At 45.4% G+C, this 19,060-nt stretch overlaps 1 protein-coding gene across 1 annotated transcript in view; it reads right to left on the reverse strand.

Annotated features, from left to right (window-relative positions):
* Positions 1-679: 679 nt before the first annotated feature.
* Positions 680-19,060, reverse strand: part of RAB11FIP4 (RAB11 family interacting protein 4) — a gene marked incomplete at both ends in the record, with an annotated part of 89,279 nt that continues 70,898 nt past the window's right edge. The window contains 12 exons of the mRNA XM_080356506.1: positions 680-796; positions 1,401-1,544; positions 1,907-2,065; positions 2,577-2,714; positions 2,979-3,060; positions 3,580-3,720; positions 4,270-4,373; positions 4,782-4,881; positions 5,804-5,839; positions 7,353-7,487; positions 8,609-8,800; positions 11,928-12,151. Of these exons, the coding sequence (XP_080212632.1) occupies positions 680-796; positions 1,401-1,544; positions 1,907-2,065; positions 2,577-2,714; positions 2,979-3,060; positions 3,580-3,720; positions 4,270-4,373; positions 4,782-4,881; positions 5,804-5,839; positions 7,353-7,487; positions 8,609-8,800; positions 11,928-12,151 (1,572 nt within the window). The remainder of the gene's footprint in view (positions 797-1,400; positions 1,545-1,906; positions 2,066-2,576; positions 2,715-2,978; positions 3,061-3,579; positions 3,721-4,269; positions 4,374-4,781; positions 4,882-5,803; positions 5,840-7,352; positions 7,488-8,608; positions 8,801-11,927; positions 12,152-19,060) is intronic.

Consider the following 19,060-nt stretch of genomic DNA (forward strand, 5'->3'; position numbering starts at 1 on the left):
AGAGCACCCCAAAGCAGGTTTTAAAGTGATCCCACATAAAAAGCACTTTGTGCTGACAGTGGCAAACAAGTGGATGGTGATTTTTCACAAACAGCAACAATTCTGCAATATCTTCCTCTTCTTCCCTCACACTTTGTGTCTTTCCTTTTCCGCAAAGGTGGTTCTTTTTGTTTGTTTGTTTATTTTAGTCCTATGTGTGGTTTAAGTACTAAAACTAAATCGAACAGGAAATTACACAGTCAGCACCAGTCAGGAACTGAACCTGGGTATGCTAATTGGTTTGTAGTACCCAAATTCCTGGAAGAACGAAAGAACAATTCTTGCTCCTAACCTTAGGGCCGCCTCCATATGCTTCCATTGTCTTCTTTACCTTTACGACTAGAGGTAGAGTCATATTGTCCAGTATCTAAAACAGCATGATCCAGTTACATTGTTATTACATTAATATACAGTATCCATCTTATCACAGGTATTGAAAGTGCATGGAAAAGTCTAACCAAGCCAATTCAATGACAAATAACAGTGTACCAAACATCATATAAACACACCCGCGCACCCACACTCACACGTAGTGTATATATATATTTATAGACTAATTTACAGTATCAGAGTGTTGTTTAGATCCAGTGGCATGTGCAGAGAAATCAGGCAGTTGCTGCTTTTCCTTATCACATTCTCTTCAATTCTTTATTTCCAAGATAGAGGGGTTGTGGTCTAGGATTGCCAAAATGATCTTGTCCATATACTGTCGCAATCTGTAATTTATCTCTTCCTGTTCTTTAAGGGCTTCCATGAGCTGAAACACAACATTTCAAAGTTACTCTTGAAATATTCTCACTAGTTCACATAGTAGCATGAAATTCAGAGCAGTGAGAGACTAGCGCCTGCTCAGAATCACCGGTTCTCTTTTGTGATGGGTATTCTAGCTCCTCCCTCTATCTCTTTTAATACTTTATCCAAGAATTCAGCTCTGCTACAGGGATTATATAGCTCAAATTTAGACCTAAGTGAGAGGCTGTCACTGAAGTGACTTAGAACTAAATCTAGAACAGAAAGTAAAAATTTCATTAATTAGGTATGGTAATTTCTGTATGAAATTAATGTCATCACAAGATAGAAGACATTAAAATAAATCCATTGTAAAACAGTTCACTGAGATTCTGATAATGCCAATTTTTTGAGAGACAAATGGAAGACCATCCAAGAAGCACTAAAAGCAGCATCCAAAACCACTTAGGTTTAGGTTAGCTTTAAAGCAGTCTTCCAACACTCTTGAACGCCTAGCAAAGCAGATATTTCTGCTGTTCATTTGTCAGCTTGAGATAGTTCAACCTTGACAGTTAATTACATTGAAAACCGCATATTTTTGGATGTAGCACTTGATTAAAAAAGCATATTACCTCATCTCTTGATGCAGAATCAATTTCAGCAGCCAGAGACTGGGCTTTTGTTTGCGTTGCAAAGAGATTTTTAGCTTCATAAAGACTAAGACTTAGGATCTGTCCATTGAGATCATCATTTTGGTCACGAAGTTTCTGGTTCTCCTATTTAAGGATGAAAAGACAGACATTGCTTTTAAATTCTTCCTACAAGGTTTTATTAAAAATTAACTGATTTTTAAAAAATCACCGGTAGCTTGGATGATACATGATAAGGCTGCAAGCTAACAGCAACTCTGTTACCACCAGTGACAAGTCCTCCCTCCCTGAATCACAGGTGTTTCCCATGTGCACAATTTACATCACCTGTGCAAAGAAGTCCTAGACAGAAACAATGTGGGACTTGTGCTTGTATGAGAAGGGGGGGATAAAATCTTAAGGCAGCGTGCTGGGGTGCTGCAGCTATCGGCATTTTCCAAAGCAGCTCTGTACCTTTCACATGGATCGAGAGGCCCTTCCCAGCTCACCTGCTTCAGCCGTTTTATTTCATGCTCCATTTCCACCTCTCTGGTTTTGGCGTTGAATTCACTCACGCTGGAGGAAGAACTTCTCCCACGTCCAGGACGTTCGCATTCCAGCTTGTACAGCTGCAAGTGCTCCAGTTCCTTCCGCAAGTCTTCAATGAGCTGTGGGCACACAAACAGGCCGTGTCTCTCCAGGCCCTGCACAACCAGCCCCCGGCAGCAGCTGTGTCTGTGCTGCACCTCCGTGTTCTGACACCAGCGCTCTGGGAGCCCGGCTGAGGCCGGGCAGTCCTACAATACAGACACTTGCTCTCCTATGGAAGCACAGGCCACTCAAACTGCTTCAGTGCTAGAAGTGGCTCTGAACTCAAAGCTTCATGTCTAAGAGGCATAATTCCCCTTGCAAATATAGCAGAGGAAACATTAGGGCACATATTCAAGGCTGCAAGTTCTCAAAGAGCTGTAAAACCCTTGGGTCAGGGATTGTCATTTATTCGATATTCTTGCAGCACTCATTGCACTAGGAGTACCGCTCCCGTAGAAACACAATCCAGCAATGCGTTCACTGGATGTTGTGTTTTCTGTGTTCATCCTGTCTGTCCATTCTGTGTCAGATGGGCCTCCATGCAGACGAGATGTGACTGCCTGGTCTTACAGCCTTCTTCACACCTACCTCCTGTGTGGCTTCCCTCTCCTTGTTGAATTCCAGCCTGTTCTGCCGCAGCTTATCCATCATTCTCTTGTACAAATCCATCTCGTCCTTCAGCCGCAGACTAGTGTCTTCCAGCCTGTCTGACATGCGTTGCTTTTCCTAGAATAAACAGGGAACTTCATAGCTAGCTTGCAAGTGCATGAACCACCTTCAGTTTTACAACACGAATCTGTAGACACAGCCAGTCAAAAACTGCTGTGTCTTGTGGCATTCCTGTCACTAAAGGTGGCCAATGTTCCAATTCCAACAATATTCTTGTTTAGAGGAGGCAAGTTAAAGAAGCTGGGCCCATCGCTATACAAGTTTGCTCTTACACAAATCAAACAGCTGTTAAATTGCTCAAGCACTCAGGAGTTTCGTTACCTCATCCAGTCTCTCCGTTTGTGATTTCAGTCGTGTGACAGCGCTTTTGAGCTCGTCATTTTCTTCTTCCAGTTGTTGAACCCTGTGTCAATAACAAAAACCTTACAGCAAATGCCTCTTCAAGAATGCAGACGTACAAACCAGCATGCTCTTAAAAAGACATTTCATTTGCACTTGATAGAAATAGCAAACAAGAAAGTATTTCTAATCTTAGCATTTGTTATCATGAGCTATTGGGTGCCTTTTGTTTGGTTTAGGGCCAAAAAATTGCTACACTGACCCTCAGATTCTTATGCTCCTAACAACAGGTATATAAAAACAATTAAGTAGGAAGAAACAAATGCAAACACAAGTGCTTGCTACAGCTGGACACAATTCCCTCCTTGAATCCATGCCAAATATCCAGCTAAGTGGTCTACATGGGCCACATGGATTAAAGCATTAATGTAAAGCATCCTCCAAGCTTTGGGGCATTAGACATGCAACTGCACAGCTCCTTGACAGAACTACTAACCTGTTACCATCTGTGCACTGTCTGGTTGTGAACAGTCTGTGTTTACATGCAAAGTGAAAATGAAGTAAGCACCAAGGCGTTTGTTACCTTGTATTTAGTAGTTCGATTTCAGTGCCTTTCTCTTTTTCATACTTGGTATATGCTTCTCGATGTCTCTTTATCTCTTCTTCCAGAGTCTGTTCTGCTGATGTCTCCTGGTCTTTCAATAGTTCTTCTAGCTCATGAACTCTAAGAGAAGCAGATTTCATTTCAGTAACAGCTTTACAAATACTTAAAAAAATGTGTGCAACTTCACTGCCTCTCTCCTCCCCACTCTCATTGCATTCTACTTTACCATCTCTCTTGGCATTCAACCTCTCCCAGGGTTTCTCTTGGTATTTAATCTTCCAAACAGTATAGAATTACACAGTATCAGTTCATCTACTGTTCTTTCATTCTCAGTCTCAAGAAACTGGGACTATGATCCAGCCTTTTGCCCTTGCTACATGCAAGAAAAATGCTAGTGGTAGCCTGTCTTATAACAGGAGAGCTTGCTCTGTGCAAATCCGTAACTTCTCTGTGCTAAGAAACTTACTTGGAAGGCCTCTGCTTGCTGACAGTTCAGCCAGGCAGCCCTGTTCCACTTGGGCTTCTCAGATGAAGCCTTATCTTACTTTGTCTGTCAGCATTAAATCAGAAGACTTGGTCATATTTTATAGGTAGAGATACTCCTTCCCTACAACTTTGTCCTAGCTCTGCTCTGACTTGATAAAGACAACTGGCTCTGTGCTTTATTACCTGTGAACTAGCTGCGTGTTCTCTTGTTTCAGTTTGCTCTTCAAGTCACCATTTGTCAGGCTGTCATTCTCCAGTTCTGTCACCTTTTTTTCTAGGTACGTTACCTGGAAGGGGAAGTGGAAAAGATTACAAGTTTCCCTCTGTCTCCATACACGCCCTTGCTGTTCCCAATTGGCATTTAGCTGTGCTACCCTTTCCACAGGGGCATGCGGCCCTGCAAAGCCAGCAGTGAAATTGAGCTCTGAAATTCTGAGTTCCCCAGACCTTGCATCTTCCTTGAAGTGACCAGTGCAAATACACAGTAAACAAGTACTAATACAACACCTAGATCTGTATTTGAAAAATTCTCACATTTTTGTGAAGCAAAGTCATAATATTAATGGATTATCAAGGACATTTTGAACGAGCTACTTCAGACTGCTGGTAACTGTGAGCAAGAGCACTTTGCCAATTGACACGTCTCCAGCAGGATTTTGTTTGGTACACTAATCACAATGCACAAAGCTGCTCACCTTTTCAGTTATATCATTATCACAGGAGTCTATACTGTCTCTGAACAGGTCTTCTGTGCTGCCATTGCTGCTGCTGAAGTTACTGTTGTGGAAGAGTTGTCTGAAAGATCGGAAGGATAATTATTTTGCCTGATGAGGTATGAGGAGAAAGAGTCTGGGTACTGTCTTATGGTCCGGCTTTGTGCTTCGCGCAGCTGATGCTAAAATCTGTGCAATCATTTCAATGACAATTATGACTATTTAAGCACAAGCGCCTTGTAAGACACTGGTAGCTAACTGAAGTCATACTGAGCACAATCAATTACATTAGCTCTAGGGTGTGAGTTCTTTGCTGCTTTTTATAGGATCTGCCACCAGCATTAACATAGTTTAAAAACCGCTTAGCCTAATTCACACTATATACTGAGTTATATTTGCCTTATGAGACATTTACAATAAGGTCACCACTGTGCACTGGTTGGCACAGGTTATCTAGAAAATTTTACACAGTAAGAACTTATTTAAAGAACAGAAATAAAAAGAAATCTCAAACAGTCCCAGAATAGAGCCAGAATCCGTAACACTGGAGATTACTTAAAATATTCTTGCAACTTCTAGCCTCCCCCAGACCAGGGCTGGTTCATTTGGCCAAAGGAAGATCACATATTCTGGTCACTCTTTTTAAAGGAATGCTCTTACTTTCCTTTGCATTTCGGCAACAACAGCAAAAAGTCCCATATTATGAGGGTGAAAGATGCAATAACTGGACTGATGGAACAGCAGTATGAAGGAATAAAGCTGGCAGACAAGGAAGTAACTGTGTTCTTAACAGAGCTCCTTGCAGTTCAGGGCTCTGCTCCAACACCAGCAGTGGCTTCTACATTCAGGAACACCCCTACCCAAATACAGGCCCCTTCCTCTGCAAACTTGTCTCGGCACGTTTTTGTCTCTCTAGGCTTATTCCTCCTCTCTCCTCCCACCCCCACTTCTGGAATTGTTATAGCTGATTCCACAGATATTAATTAGAAGTTGAAGACTCTTACCTTCCAAAAGCTGTGCTTGATATTTTCCTGTTAGGGCTACATGGATACAGAAGGAATGATATAGGAATTAAACACTTATTTGATCAGTGTTGGATTCAGTCTTAGTTTAAACTCCAGCTGAATTGCACAATGAAACATAATATTGACTTTTTTAGTGAAATAAAAAAAGTTATTCTTTGAACAATATTCTCAGACAACTTAATCAAAAGCTGCAGTTACCAAAATGTGAAGATGAGCAGAGCCATAAATTAATGTGATAATTAATAAGTCAATTTGTGAATACTGTTACATTTAGCAGAGATTTGTCAGTGTAAATCAGAATGAAACTAACATTAGAAACACCACAAAGGGACACTGAGTTAATGATGGGCATCGCTTCTGGATGCCCAGTTTTTAGATAATTTTATAAACAGTTAGTTCATCCCTTCCCATAACGCTTCCCAGTTCAGCACAGGGACTAAGATGCTCTCCATTTCTGCAGTTCCCTACTGCAGCCAGGGACTAGCATTAGCTAAACAAAGGACCAGACAACAGCACTAGACCTAAATCAACATATCCAGCTGCATCTCTCATCAAGAGGACGTTGCACCTCTGTGTGCACACTGGCACACGGCTCTTTGCCAGGGCATCGCTCTCTTTCAGCCAGATCTATACAGTCTCACCCATAAAATCACCAAAGAGGTCACAGTCTAGGTGTTAGCAGCCTCCTTGCTAGGGCAGGAACACTGTTCACGCCAAGTACTGTGCTGCTGTGTCATCAAGAGAAGAAGCCGTGCAGAGCACTCTGTGCCAAGTATTACACAGGCAGGATTTACATTCAGTTTCTAGGGGGAGCTAGAAACCCACCAAAAAGTTTCCTCCAAAAATCCGAGCTGATTGTTGCTCGGACTGGATTCTTTCCAGGTGCTCAGCACAGTTTAGAAATGGATGGAAGGGCAGAGATAGAAATGTAAGGAAAAAGCTGAAATTGTAAAGAACCGCAAAAGTCACTTCTGCCATAGGATTCATCATTTTCCCAAGCTCCCTTTAGGACAAAAAAGATCCCACAGGAATGAGGTACCTCTGCTGACCAACAGTGCACAGGAGAGGTTGGACTTGATGATCTTTAAGGCTTTTTCCAGCCAAAGTAATCCTGTGATTCTGTATGTAAAATTATATGCATTAGTTAAGGATCTGGCAGATCCCTCCTTCCCACCTGTAGCTAACTGGAGACCTGCACTAAGCAGCACAGCAGACCCCAATTCATGGGAAAAATTCCTCGAAATACCACTCTTTCTCCGCAATCAAACAGCTCATTTGGTAAAATATTTGGGTTTATTAATGCCGTCTGCACCTTAAGTCAGAAAAATACTTCATTAGCTAATGAAGAACCGCATTTTGGTTCAGGCTAGATGTCAAGGTCTGAATTTCTTACTGTTTTGTAAGAACGATGATCTGTAAGACAGAATGGGACACAGGGAAGGAGAGGGCTCTTTCTTCCTCTCCTCCTGCTACTAGCCAGTCCCATTCCAAGGGGGCATTGCTAAAAGCACTGCAATAGGCTGCTTACCTGTTTCCTTTCAAGTTTTTCAGCCTGGCTTCCAAACCGTTGAGTAGATTTATCTTTTTGCAGCACTGCGAGCAGTAAACATCCAGCAACTCGCTGTTATAAACATGCCTCATTTTTCGGGGTGTTTGGCCAGCACTGTTTGCAGGAAAGGAGAGATGTTACTAGCTATAGTAACCAACTCACAACAGTTTTTCCTCTTGACTGCGTGTCAGAATCACAGATGCGGCACTTGGGGAACCACCTCTAACTAGAGCTCATCTAACTTGGAGGTGATGATGGAGAACGCTCATCTTAGGGCAAGTCTACCTATCTGAGGTGAGGCTTTAGGAGGACATGTTGTGGGTGTCGGTGGAAAGAATCAGTTTGGGTGGCTGGAAGAATAGCACAAGATATACACGGTCCATGCGATGTATGTAGCAAAAGTAGCTACATTAGTATGTTCCACCTCAGCAATGTCCTCATCTCATCTTGCCTATCTTCCCGCTAGAGCCTGGCATGCAACCTGAAGAGTCTTTTCTCCAAGAAAAAGAGAGGAAGATGAAAAACAGAGCGGTCTGCTAAGAAGTAGCCACACGAACCCCCTCAGATGGTGGGACAGAAGGAACCCTAGGATGAGGAGGGAGAGAGAAGTGGATATAGGTCTAAAGAGGAGACAACAGTAGCTCTTAGCATGATAAAGAGAAAATAAACTCAACTAAAAGAGAGCAACCATGGGATGAAGTGCACAGAGCCCCAGGAATGGGAATGGAAAGGGCTGCAAAAACCCAAATAAATAGGGGGTGAAGGACACAAGCTGTCATGGGGAAGGGGCAGCGAGAGGGGTGCTGGCTCTGCATGCATGACAGAAGTGCTTGAAACAGAGGGTGGCACACGGGGCTGCATGCGGAACAGAGGGACGCGCTGAGCTTGTCCTGTGTTAGCAACGAAGCATGAGACCTTCATGTGCTATTGATCCAAGCGGACAAATCCCAGAGCATCTTCACGCTCAGCTCTTCCCCAACCCTGCTCATCCATTCCCTTGCTTGGGGAAGGATTTTAAAATCATCAGCTGACTTGGTTACAAACAGGTGTTATCAGAAACAACATATTTGCTATAGCTCTGACTATTAAATGCAGTCTGTCAATTGCAGGGCAGAAAATAGACTGATAACATTTTGCTTTTAAGGTGAGTCTATGTAACCAGTGTAAGCTCTGGTATGGTCATCCATGCTCAAAGAAGAACAAAATTGAAAAACTGTTTGTTAATAAGGAGCAACCTGGAAGATACAGATGAGCCAAGGTCAGAGTAGGCGTTGGTTCTGGTCTCGTCATCAGGGCATGGGCTACTGGGACTAAAATCCACATCATCTCCTTCACCGTAGTCTTCAAACTGTTCTTCATTACTGATCAGAGACGTGGTGGAATAAGTTGAGAGGTCGGATGCTGCAGAAGGGTTGTGAGGACTTGACCTGAAACAAGAGGTCAAAATGTCTCGAAGGCCGACCTTGATAGTATCTCACCTCACATGGAATCTTCCAGCTTTACAGCTTGTACCCTCATTTGAAGCTGTAACCCACTCATTTTGTCCTAAAAAACTGGAGTACTAAACACATCTGATGCACATTTGACGTGGTGCCTTGAAAGACAGGAGCAGGAAAATCTGTGGACAAGCTACCTGTGGTGACCTGTCGATCAACACAAGCCGTTTCACTTTAAAGAGCACACCTTGACAATCCTCAGTCATCATTTCCATGTGGTGGTGAAGGCTGCTGCTTATGAGACCTGCTCTGAATGCAGAACTGTGCAGACAGCTCCAAAATGCATGGGACAGTGAGAGGAACATGTACAGGACAGAGGCTGTTGCTGTATTCCACAATCAGAGTCTCCCAGGAATCCCCATAAACCTTCTCCCACACCCCACGGGCTCCAACCACCCTCTCTCGTGCGGCCAGAAGCAAACTTGAATTCACCACATGCCAGAACTAACAAAGGCTGGGTTCCTGCCCTTCCTTTGCGACAAAATGTGTCTTCCAGAGGAGATACAGACCACAAGAAATGGCCACTTTACTACCAGAGAAGTACCTGAGATAGTGCCAAACAGGAAGGGAATGGCAGGACCCTGTGACCTCAGAGAGAGAGGACATACAAGTCAACAGATCAGCAGAGCTGGCATCAGAGGAAAGCAGCCGGCAGAGCAGTTTTGAGCACATCACACCCCATACGATGGAGCAAGTTTGCTGCAGAGGGTGCACAGCGATTGTCCTGCCCAGAGCCCAGACCGCCCTGCAGTGACACAGCATGCTGGCGTGCACAGGCAGGTTATTTACACAGGTTTGCTCAGCTCCCACCTCAGTAAGGCATTCAAACAGATGAGCCAGTAAATACACATACAAGTTCTTATGAACAAACTTCTCCCTACAGAAAATGCACATCTGAGGCCTGAAGCACATGCTCCACGTGTTAAGCCCTGGAGTTGTCTGACACATTACTGTTCCCACTACAAAGCAGAATCCACCGTCTCTGCAATACAGACAGAGCACTGGTTCCATCTGCAGTCTGGGTTAAGTTTTTTCACTCATGGTGCTTTTCTCTTCGGCTCCACTAGCTGAGCCATGGGACAGCAGCTCCCAGCTGATGTCACTCTTCAGCAGCTCAACAATATTACCTCTCGGCTTTCTTTCGAGTCTCTTAACAGTGCCCTGCGCTGTCAGAGACAAGGAGATTCCTCTTCCTGTAATCCTACACTTGTGAGCCGTAAACAAGAGATGCAACGGTGCTCCTTTGGTGGATGGTACAAGCAGCATTATTTGCATATCTCTTCCTTCCAAAAGCAATTAGCAGAAGAGGAAGCCTGCTCTTTTGTTTCTCCTGTTTTGATGAGATCCATTTATAACCTGCAATTGACTTATCTAATTCACATTAACAGAAATTAGGGCAAGTCAAGCCTGGCACACTATTAAAGGATGAAGATCATGAAGATAGGAATATTCACACTAGAAATAGATCAAACTTACCTAACGAGGCTCCTGGCTGGGTGATGGGTTAGTGAGAAGCAAACCACATCCCACTAACATCTATTCATAAAGAAATGCTGTGCCACAGACATACTGAGTATTAATAAGTTTTCAGGCGACTATGATCAGTGTAACTGCAACTACTGTTTTCATCTCAGTGTTGTTACACCAAGTCTGTTTGAGAAGCAGCTCCTTACAGCACTGCCACCAAGGATGGAGGTAAATGAGCAGTCCTCAGTTGGGATGATAACATATACTTGTCCATAAAATCCACTCTCCTGGAACATCACCACTTGCTAAGAGACTGGAGTTCAGCAGCCTTACCCCCCACACATTGCCTGGCTCAGTTTCTCTTTTGACAGCCAGGCAAACGGTCACCACTGCTAGACCCACCTGGTAATGTTGCTTAGAACTTTCAATTTGTAGTTATGAATAAGCTTTGCCAAACTGTAAACTGCTTGGGTTGAAACAGTCTGTGCTTAGGGTAGATCCTGAATTCACAATCAGCTGCAGGCCAGAAACTGTCTAGTGTGGATACAAGTCACCATGAGAACTGAAGAACTGGGAATTGCAAGGCAAGGAGATAAGTTTGATAAAGAGCTGGTGAAAACTGAAATTATCTTGAGAAAGTCTCTGGGATTGCTTGAGCAGACGGGAGAAGGCCAGATCTCAGTTAGCTGAGAAACTCAGGAGGGTGGGAATGAGGCTGCACAAGGAGCATCTTGAGGAGACGCAGAGAGAGGAGGAGGAGGAGGAGGAGGAGGAGGAGGACTGCCCTGGCAAGGAAAGGACCTCGAGAGGCACAAATCAAGATGACAAGGATAAGGAAGACAGGGCAGAGGCTTACAAAGGAAGCCCAGCTGAGCTCTGTCCCGCGGTACTGCATTAACTTGGTTCAAAGCACAATTAAATCAAGATGGGTCCCTTCACCCCAGTCAGCTTTTACCAACACTCCATGTACACACCTGGGAAGGGTCCAGTTAGGATTACAGAGACGCTCTTGTGTTAACAGCAAACTATGGTTAGACACGCACATGCCAGGACACCCCGTGTTAAACACAATTTACTGTTGCACACTAGAAGTTATGGAAAATTAGAAACACGCAGAATTAAGTTGGTACATGGGAGTTACAAAGCAAATCTGCACAGCCCACATCTTCAGACAACTAGATGTACAAAAGACTAAAGCAGCATTTACCACATTGCACTGCTTTGCAGGAAGTATTTGTTTTAATTACAGCGTGTAAGGCTATGAGAACACAGAAGATGCTAAGTTTTTGGGGATGCTAACGAAGTGATCCATTCCAGAGAGACCCAACAACTCCACTTCAACATGCAACGCACAAGTCCCGTGAGTGCTCACAGAACGTGCCAGAAGGAGCCAGGGCTGAGACTGTCTAAGCCACTTAAAAGGACCTGGACACCCATCTCCTTTATATTGTAAATGGATATTAAGTTTCTAAATCCTTCAGGCATCCCCAGCCTCCCACAGTAGGGATTAGTCAAATAAAGGCTCCTTCCTCCCCAGTCCTTTTGCATATGCCTCAAAACGGGGCTACCACAGGGCAACACCACCACTCACTTGTCACCAGGCAGAAACAGGCCACCCAGCACACCGTCCTTGTCCTCGATCCGACACACATCGGAGGCCTCCGAGCTCTGGGCACTCTCAATGGCACTGTCCATGTCAGACTCATGGTGAACCTCTTGCTGCGCCAGAGTCATCGCGTCCTCATCGGGAAAGAGCTCCGACTCGCTGTAGGTGCTTTCGCTATCCAAGTAGGCACAGTCCTGGATTTCACCACCCTGGCAAAAGAAGAATTGGGAGGCAATTTGGATCATCCTTCAAAGCAGTTAAGAGGATACAGGAGAAGCAAACGCCACACTCTGAATGCCCTAGTAAGCAAGAGTGATACTGAATAAAAGCCATAAACCAAAAAGCCTGGCCTGCTTTACAAAGGACAGTTCCTGCAAACCCCCAGGGCAGCCTGCACCTTCCAGAAGGGCTCAAATACTGTTTCTGGCTTAGTGTCTCTCTTCTATAGGAGAGAGGGACACAACACCCAGATAATAAAATGCAGTCAATTTTGCCTTAATTCACTATCAAAATGCACTAGGAATAATAAATATCCTCAATGTGTTTTTTTTTTTTTAACTAGGAAGCATTCTTTGTAAGAACACAGTCACAGGACCAACTCTCACTGACTTCATGCATTAATATTATCAATTAAAAAAAAAAAAAGCAAGCCAGATAAGTCTAAGACTTTGAGGATGGGCAAAAATCTGTAAGGTGAAAAAGGAGCTGGCAAGTGTTTAAACATTTATGTTAAGTCTTGGTGACAATCAAACACATACGAGAGCAGAAAAAAAAAAACTAAAGCCATCTGTTCTTGCCTCCTGGAACCATGTCTTGATTAAGTATCAATTAAAATAAGACATCATTTTCATTACTGCAACACTTTGCTCTTGCTGTTCATCCCTTCCCTCCCCTTCTTGCCCCATGAACACTCACAACAGCCAAGACAAGCTGTTTTCTATTTGCTTGTCCCTGAGGGACACACACAAATTCTTAATAAAAGAAAAAATAGAGCTGAAGATTTTACTCTGTCCTTTGTTTGATACACAGTAACACAAAACTGCTTTGGCAATTCCCATCCAGTGTGACACAAATAATTGGCGACTCCAGAGGGAGTCCTGCAAACGCTCTGACTCAGAGCTCCAATCCAAAGCTCACCTGCAAGCTCCACCGGTGCTTTTACCATTGAATTATTGCTGACAGGTTAGGACAACCACAAATTTAAAGTTTAGTTTATTGGCGTAAGTAATGAAGCATTTTATTCATGGATACATCTCATATTTAGCCCAAGTGCCCACACCCCACTCTCTCCCCAGGAATCCCAGGGCACTGGCACCAGAGCAGCACGTTCACCGGGACGCGGTCACAGCTGCATCACCTGCAGCACCACGGCTTCCAGCCACCCCCGGAGCCTCTGCACACCCCTGGGTACAGCCAGAAAGGTCTGAACCTCCTTTTGCACAACTAATCAAGTTCTATGACAACGACACAGATTTTTCTCAGGGCCTTCTCACCTCAACATGGAGAGTCAGACAGAAGCTGCAGCTTTTTAAGATTTGCAAAAACTGCTACTAGAAATGCAGGTCTCACCTTCCATTTTTTCCTGAAATACCAGTTTACAAGACTGTGAAAACTTCCAGCATACGGAGATCTAAGAAATTCAAAACAGCCCCACAAGCTCAAACTTAGTTAACTAAAGAACACCCAGGCATTCAAAAGGACAGCTTTACCTGCAGCGCTCAAATCTCTAGGTACATACAGCAGATAAGTGGATGCTTTTCTAGCTGAGCTTTCAGCAGGTCTTCCATCAACACAAGTAACATCAGTAAGACACTTAAGCACTACACAATAATAAGCACATGTGTATATGCCATCTCCCACTTTTTTTGTGTGAGCCTTAAGCCTGAAACTTTCCCTAAGTACCACTCCAAGAGATGCCCAAAAAGATTTATTCTTTGTCTATGTCATGTAACATTGATTGGAGCCACGTTGGCTCACGCAATCAGATTTCTAGCTGTGAGGTGCAGCACCGTCCCATGGCCACGACCCTCGGCCAAAGGGTCTGGCAGGGCAGACATGGGTCATGGAGTCAGAGTGCTGGGGTTTGGCAGGGCAGACACGGGTCATGGAGTCGGGGTGCTGGGGTTTGGCAGGGCAGACACGGGTCATGGAGTCGGGGTGCTGGGGTTGGCAGGGCAGACACCGGTCATGGAGTCGGGGTGCTGGGGTTGGCAGGGCAGACACGGGTCATGGAGTTGGGGTGCTGGGGTTGGCAGGGCAGACATGGGTTATGGAGTCGGGGTGCTGGGGTTGGCAGGGCAGACATGGGTCATGGAGTTGGGGTGCTGGGGTTGGCAGGGCAGACATGGGTTATGGAGTCGGGGTGCTGGGGTTGGCAGGGCAGACATGGGTTATGGAGTCGGGGTGCTGGGGTTGGCAGGGCAGACATGGGTCCTGGAGTCGGGGTGCTGGGGTTTGGCAGGGCAGATACGCGTCATGGAGTCGGGGTGCTGGGGTTGGCAGGGCAGACATGGGTTATGGAGTCGGGGTGCTGGGGTTGGCAGGGCAGACATGGGTCCTGGAGTCGGGGTGCTGGGGTTTGGCAGGGCAGACACGCGTCATGGAGTCGGGGTGCTGGGGTTGGCAGGGCAGACATGGGTCATGGAGTCGGGGTGCTGGGGTTGGCAGGGCAGACATGGGTCATGGAGTTGGGGTGCTGGAGTTGGCAGGGCAGACATGGGTCATGGAGTCGGGTCTGGCCCCGCTACAGCCCCAGGTTCTTCCCCACATCTTTCTGCACCTTGCAGCCTCATGCACAAGCAGGTGTAACAATACTCTTGTTCTTTGCAAAGTACCTTGGGATCTACAAATAGACAGCACAAGCAATAAGATCTTTTCAGTAGTTGCTGAAAAAATAAAGATTGTTAAGAGCAATTAAGATGTTTCAGAAATATCCAGGAGTGTTTGTTTACCCAACATCTCCACGAAGTTTCCTCCTGCACACTAAGTCCCACAGGCACAGAGCTCCCATTTCTCTTAAGTTTAATGCAATAAAGCCCCAATTGCTGTTACGGAATTGCACCAGCTGGTAGAAGTCTGATCCGAGAGGGAAGCAGAGGGGCCCGGAGCACACAGCGGACCCCTCAAGTAGAAGTTTGCAGATCTAGAGAGGGAAGGAAGAAATGGCTCTTGCCCAGCCCTGCCTCCCAATTAGCACATCTTTTTCAGAGCTCTTGGAGAAGTCTCTGCTTAAGCAAGTTTTTACAGTAGGAAAATCTCACTGGTATTGAACAAATTAACACAAGAAAGTAAAGGTCAAGTAGATCATGAAAAACTCCCTTTTGGTTCCCTGTAGGTAACACCACACATTTGCTTTTTCTAATAATAGCAGCCTAGATGCTCTTTTAAAAAAAGTCCATCAGCAATTCTATGTGCAGTGTCATCCACAAAGGCTAAGGGCTCCCTTGGCGTTCCTGTCACTTTATGGCAACCCAATCTTCACAAATTTAGTTGCGTTAAGGGTGCCCGTCTACAAGTACAGCACAGGCTGCAGGTACCCATGCTGGGCAGGGACATCTATTCTTTGTTGAAGTCTAATTATTCTGCCCTTGGAGTTTCACTTCTAAGCCCCACAAAAGAAAAAAAAAAGGACAATAACTGAGCTTTTGGAGGCAATGACAATATACAGGCACCCACACCTTACTGACTACAGCTGTAAGAGATTTGAAGCTGCAATTGCTCAGCGCTCACCATTTCTCATAGTTTCAGTGACGCCATCTAGCACAAGCTGCCTACAGACCACACCTAAGGAAATTAAACTCCTAAAAAAAAGAAGACAAAAGAAAAAGAAAAGGCTGATTGCATAACTTAACCCCTCTAATTATTCCTTCATAGTTTAGGTATCGACAGGACTTTATGTACCAAATTAGAGGCTGGGAAGAACAAATGTTATTCATGTAGCCTTAAAAGAGCTAACTTGAGTTTAAACAGTATGTTAAAGATTAGGAGACAACTCTATCCTGAGTCATTTGTTTTCAGTGTACATGTCATTAGCCGAAACCAGTAAGAGAATGAGGTTCTGACAACCTGAATATGAATCACTGTGTTTCTCGTTCTGCTAGGCAGTTCTCTTCCTTGTTGCCTGAGTGAAAAGAGATGAAGTTGATGCTTATGATCTTGGAAGATTCATATAAAAAAAACCCCAACAAAACAAAACGTCCCACCAGCACAAGATAGCTGCGGGTAGCTTTAAAGCAGTAAGTACTCTGCACTTTATCTAATCGGATGCTCGAGATAACTCCAAGTGCTTCACAGGCAGTCTGCCAGCCGCTTGTGTAGCAACTGTTGAATATTCAGCAACAGTTTGCTCTATAGAAGCACCTGCTGCCCAAAGATACAAGGCCACTTCACAGCAACTAATGAATTCCTTCCTCGAAAGAGGCAATTGTGTGGCTGCATTGAAGCCAGATGAGTAAGCAGAGGCTGCCTTTGCATGGCCACCCCAAACAGGAGCAGGAGCCAGACAGCGATTCCCATGGATTCCTTCTGATCCTTGTGGGGCAGGAAGGCGGTGTCAGCTTTTGGTGGGTATGGGAATACAACTCTGCCTTGCCCTGCAGTGACCTGGGCTTTCCCGGCTTGGAAGCAATGCCTAAAATATGTACATAAAGCAGCTGAAAGCTAGTAACTTGGCTGACAGGCTACAGGACACGCGCACATCAATACATTCGTGATGAAGAGCAAGCCCAGTTAAAATTCGCTCCCATCACAGCCAAATCACCAGCACCCCTGACATTTAGACAGCCTCCCAGTATTCCAGAACAGCCCAGGAAGAAAAGAGGATCCAAGTCTCTCACCCCTGGGCAACTGGATTAGCAAGAGTGGGAACCATCCCACGCGACTAGAAACAAGAAATGCCACGTGCACGGCAGCTCCCGCACCAGGATCGTGTCCCCGACCTGCACCCACCCAACAAGCCGAATGTGCTGGCTGGGGGACAGACACAAGTGTGAGTCCCTGCACCCTCCCCAGCCAGTTTCCTCCCAGCAAAAGTGCAGGAAAAGTCACCTCATCACAGCTGGAAGGGAAGAGGTGCCACATGCAGGTGTGCCAGACCTGGCAGCCTCAGCTGAAATGTTCCTTACTGTTGCACATCCATCGTAGAGAAAATCCACACTCTCATCTTGATTCAAGCAATCACGGCATTGAAGGTACATATTGTTTTGGTTACTGGGTAAGAAAGAAGTGTGTGAAGGATTTCTCACCAATGTGTTTCAGAAACACATCACTCCTCTACAAACATTTACGTATTTACACCAACTAGGCTATGACCTTTTTTTAAAGCACAGATTCTCCCTCAACTTATTTCTTTCCCCTTCCGTTCTCAAGGCAGAGGTGGGGAGATGCTGATCTACCCTTTGATCTGACTGGAAACAGCAGAAATTACGCAAGAGAAAAATGCAGAAGCAGCGAGACAGACCACACTTGTGCATCTGTGTCCACAAGGAAGCGGAGCGACGGCGGCTCTCACCCACACGGCCGAGCACAAGGCAGAGCAGGGGCTGCCGTGGCAGCGACACAGCTTGCAGGCAGGTTGATGGGGAAGGGAAGAAATCATCAAAACTGCTCCCATCTCCTTCCTGCTGCCACACGGAAGAACACCGAGACTCCCCACATAGCCGGGAGTTTAAAATCTCTCAGAGTTCAAGCGTGCAGAGCATAGTTATTTTACTAAACTGTTCAAATAAGAAGCTATTTTATGGCCACAAGTTAAGTTTGTTCAATGCGATAGTTTCCTCTGACTGTTTAGTTACTCGGTTCTAATATTTGAAGCTCAGTTTAAGGCAAAGCTTCACGCAATGCTGCTGTGGGTATCGGAAGAGACTTCTATGGGCAAGGTCACTCCCAAGATCCAAATCCAGGACCAGCGCTGGCCAGCATCCTGGGAAGCTGGTGGAGTCCCCAGGGAGCAGCAAGCTGTGCCCGTGCTGCCGAGCACCGCCAGCCTCTGCTCCTTGCGAGATAACATCTGCATCTCACACAATCCTGCAATTCAAGGACAACAGGTTTTGACTGAAAGCCCAAGCTCCAGCTTCTGGGCTGTTGATGCTGAAGCACACGAGCAGAGGGCACAGAGGTTTTGAAAGGCTGCTTTGTGCTCTGGGTAGGCAGCTCAAACCAACGGGCCTTTTCCAAGGAGAGGCGGCGGGCAGTCCCAGCAGCCAGCGAGCGGCAGGACTCACAGTGTTTACACTCCTCTACCTGTCACTTTAATTGGCCATAATAGACATGCCAGACCTCATCACACACAGGGTCTAGATCCAAGCGCTCCTTTTCACAGGTCATTGCTTATGCTCTGAAAGTTTTAACATTAAAAGAATTTAGCAGACTGCTGATTTGATCCTCCAAAGAAAGTTAAAAAAAAGCTCTTTCCCATTACTTTGAAGTTGTGTTCCATTGGTCCCTGGGCGCTTCCCACTTCTGGGCTACCGTGTACTCATCAGCCACCACTGAAGGCTCAAAGCAGGGAGTATCCCTTTGCAAAGAAAAATAGATCCTAGTCTGCAGCGTCAGGAACAAGAGTACATTCCCCTCACCTTCAGTGCGGACAGGGCCAGCACATCAGCCACAGAGTTCAGAATAAAACTGGGATTGTTTGGCACCTTGTTCCAACATTGATCAGGGCACTTTCAGCTCTGAGCTGCAAGACAGTTTCCATTCTCTTTCACACACCTAAGAAAAGGGGTGTGAAGGGGTACCACGAGGACGTCACCAGCCTCACTCAGAAACTCCAAAGGTGCCCGCTCCAGCAGGAGCAGAAATGAGACTACACTATCTGAAAAGGTCTGGTAACATTTCTAGTGTGAAATGATTTGACTGTGCAAGCTGCCAGATGTCTGCAGAGCAGGATTGTGGCCCTTCTAGGCAGCTGGATGGTGACACGAGCCACGATCAGCAGCGCCGCCTCTGCAGCACGCACAGGGCTGCTGCAGCCCTTGGGTTTGAAAAGCTCGTACACAGCTAAAATAAAAAATGATTCATGATATTTGCCTAAAAAGATCTGCAGAGCAGATAATACGTGTGACATAATTAACCCTCTTGAGAAGTCTTTGCCTTGAGATGAGACAATCTCCTTCTAT

Source organism: Nesoenas mayeri (assembly GCF_963082525.1).
Source record: "Nesoenas mayeri genome assembly, chromosome: 19".
NCBI lineage: Eukaryota > Metazoa > Chordata > Aves > Columbiformes > Columbidae > Nesoenas > Nesoenas mayeri.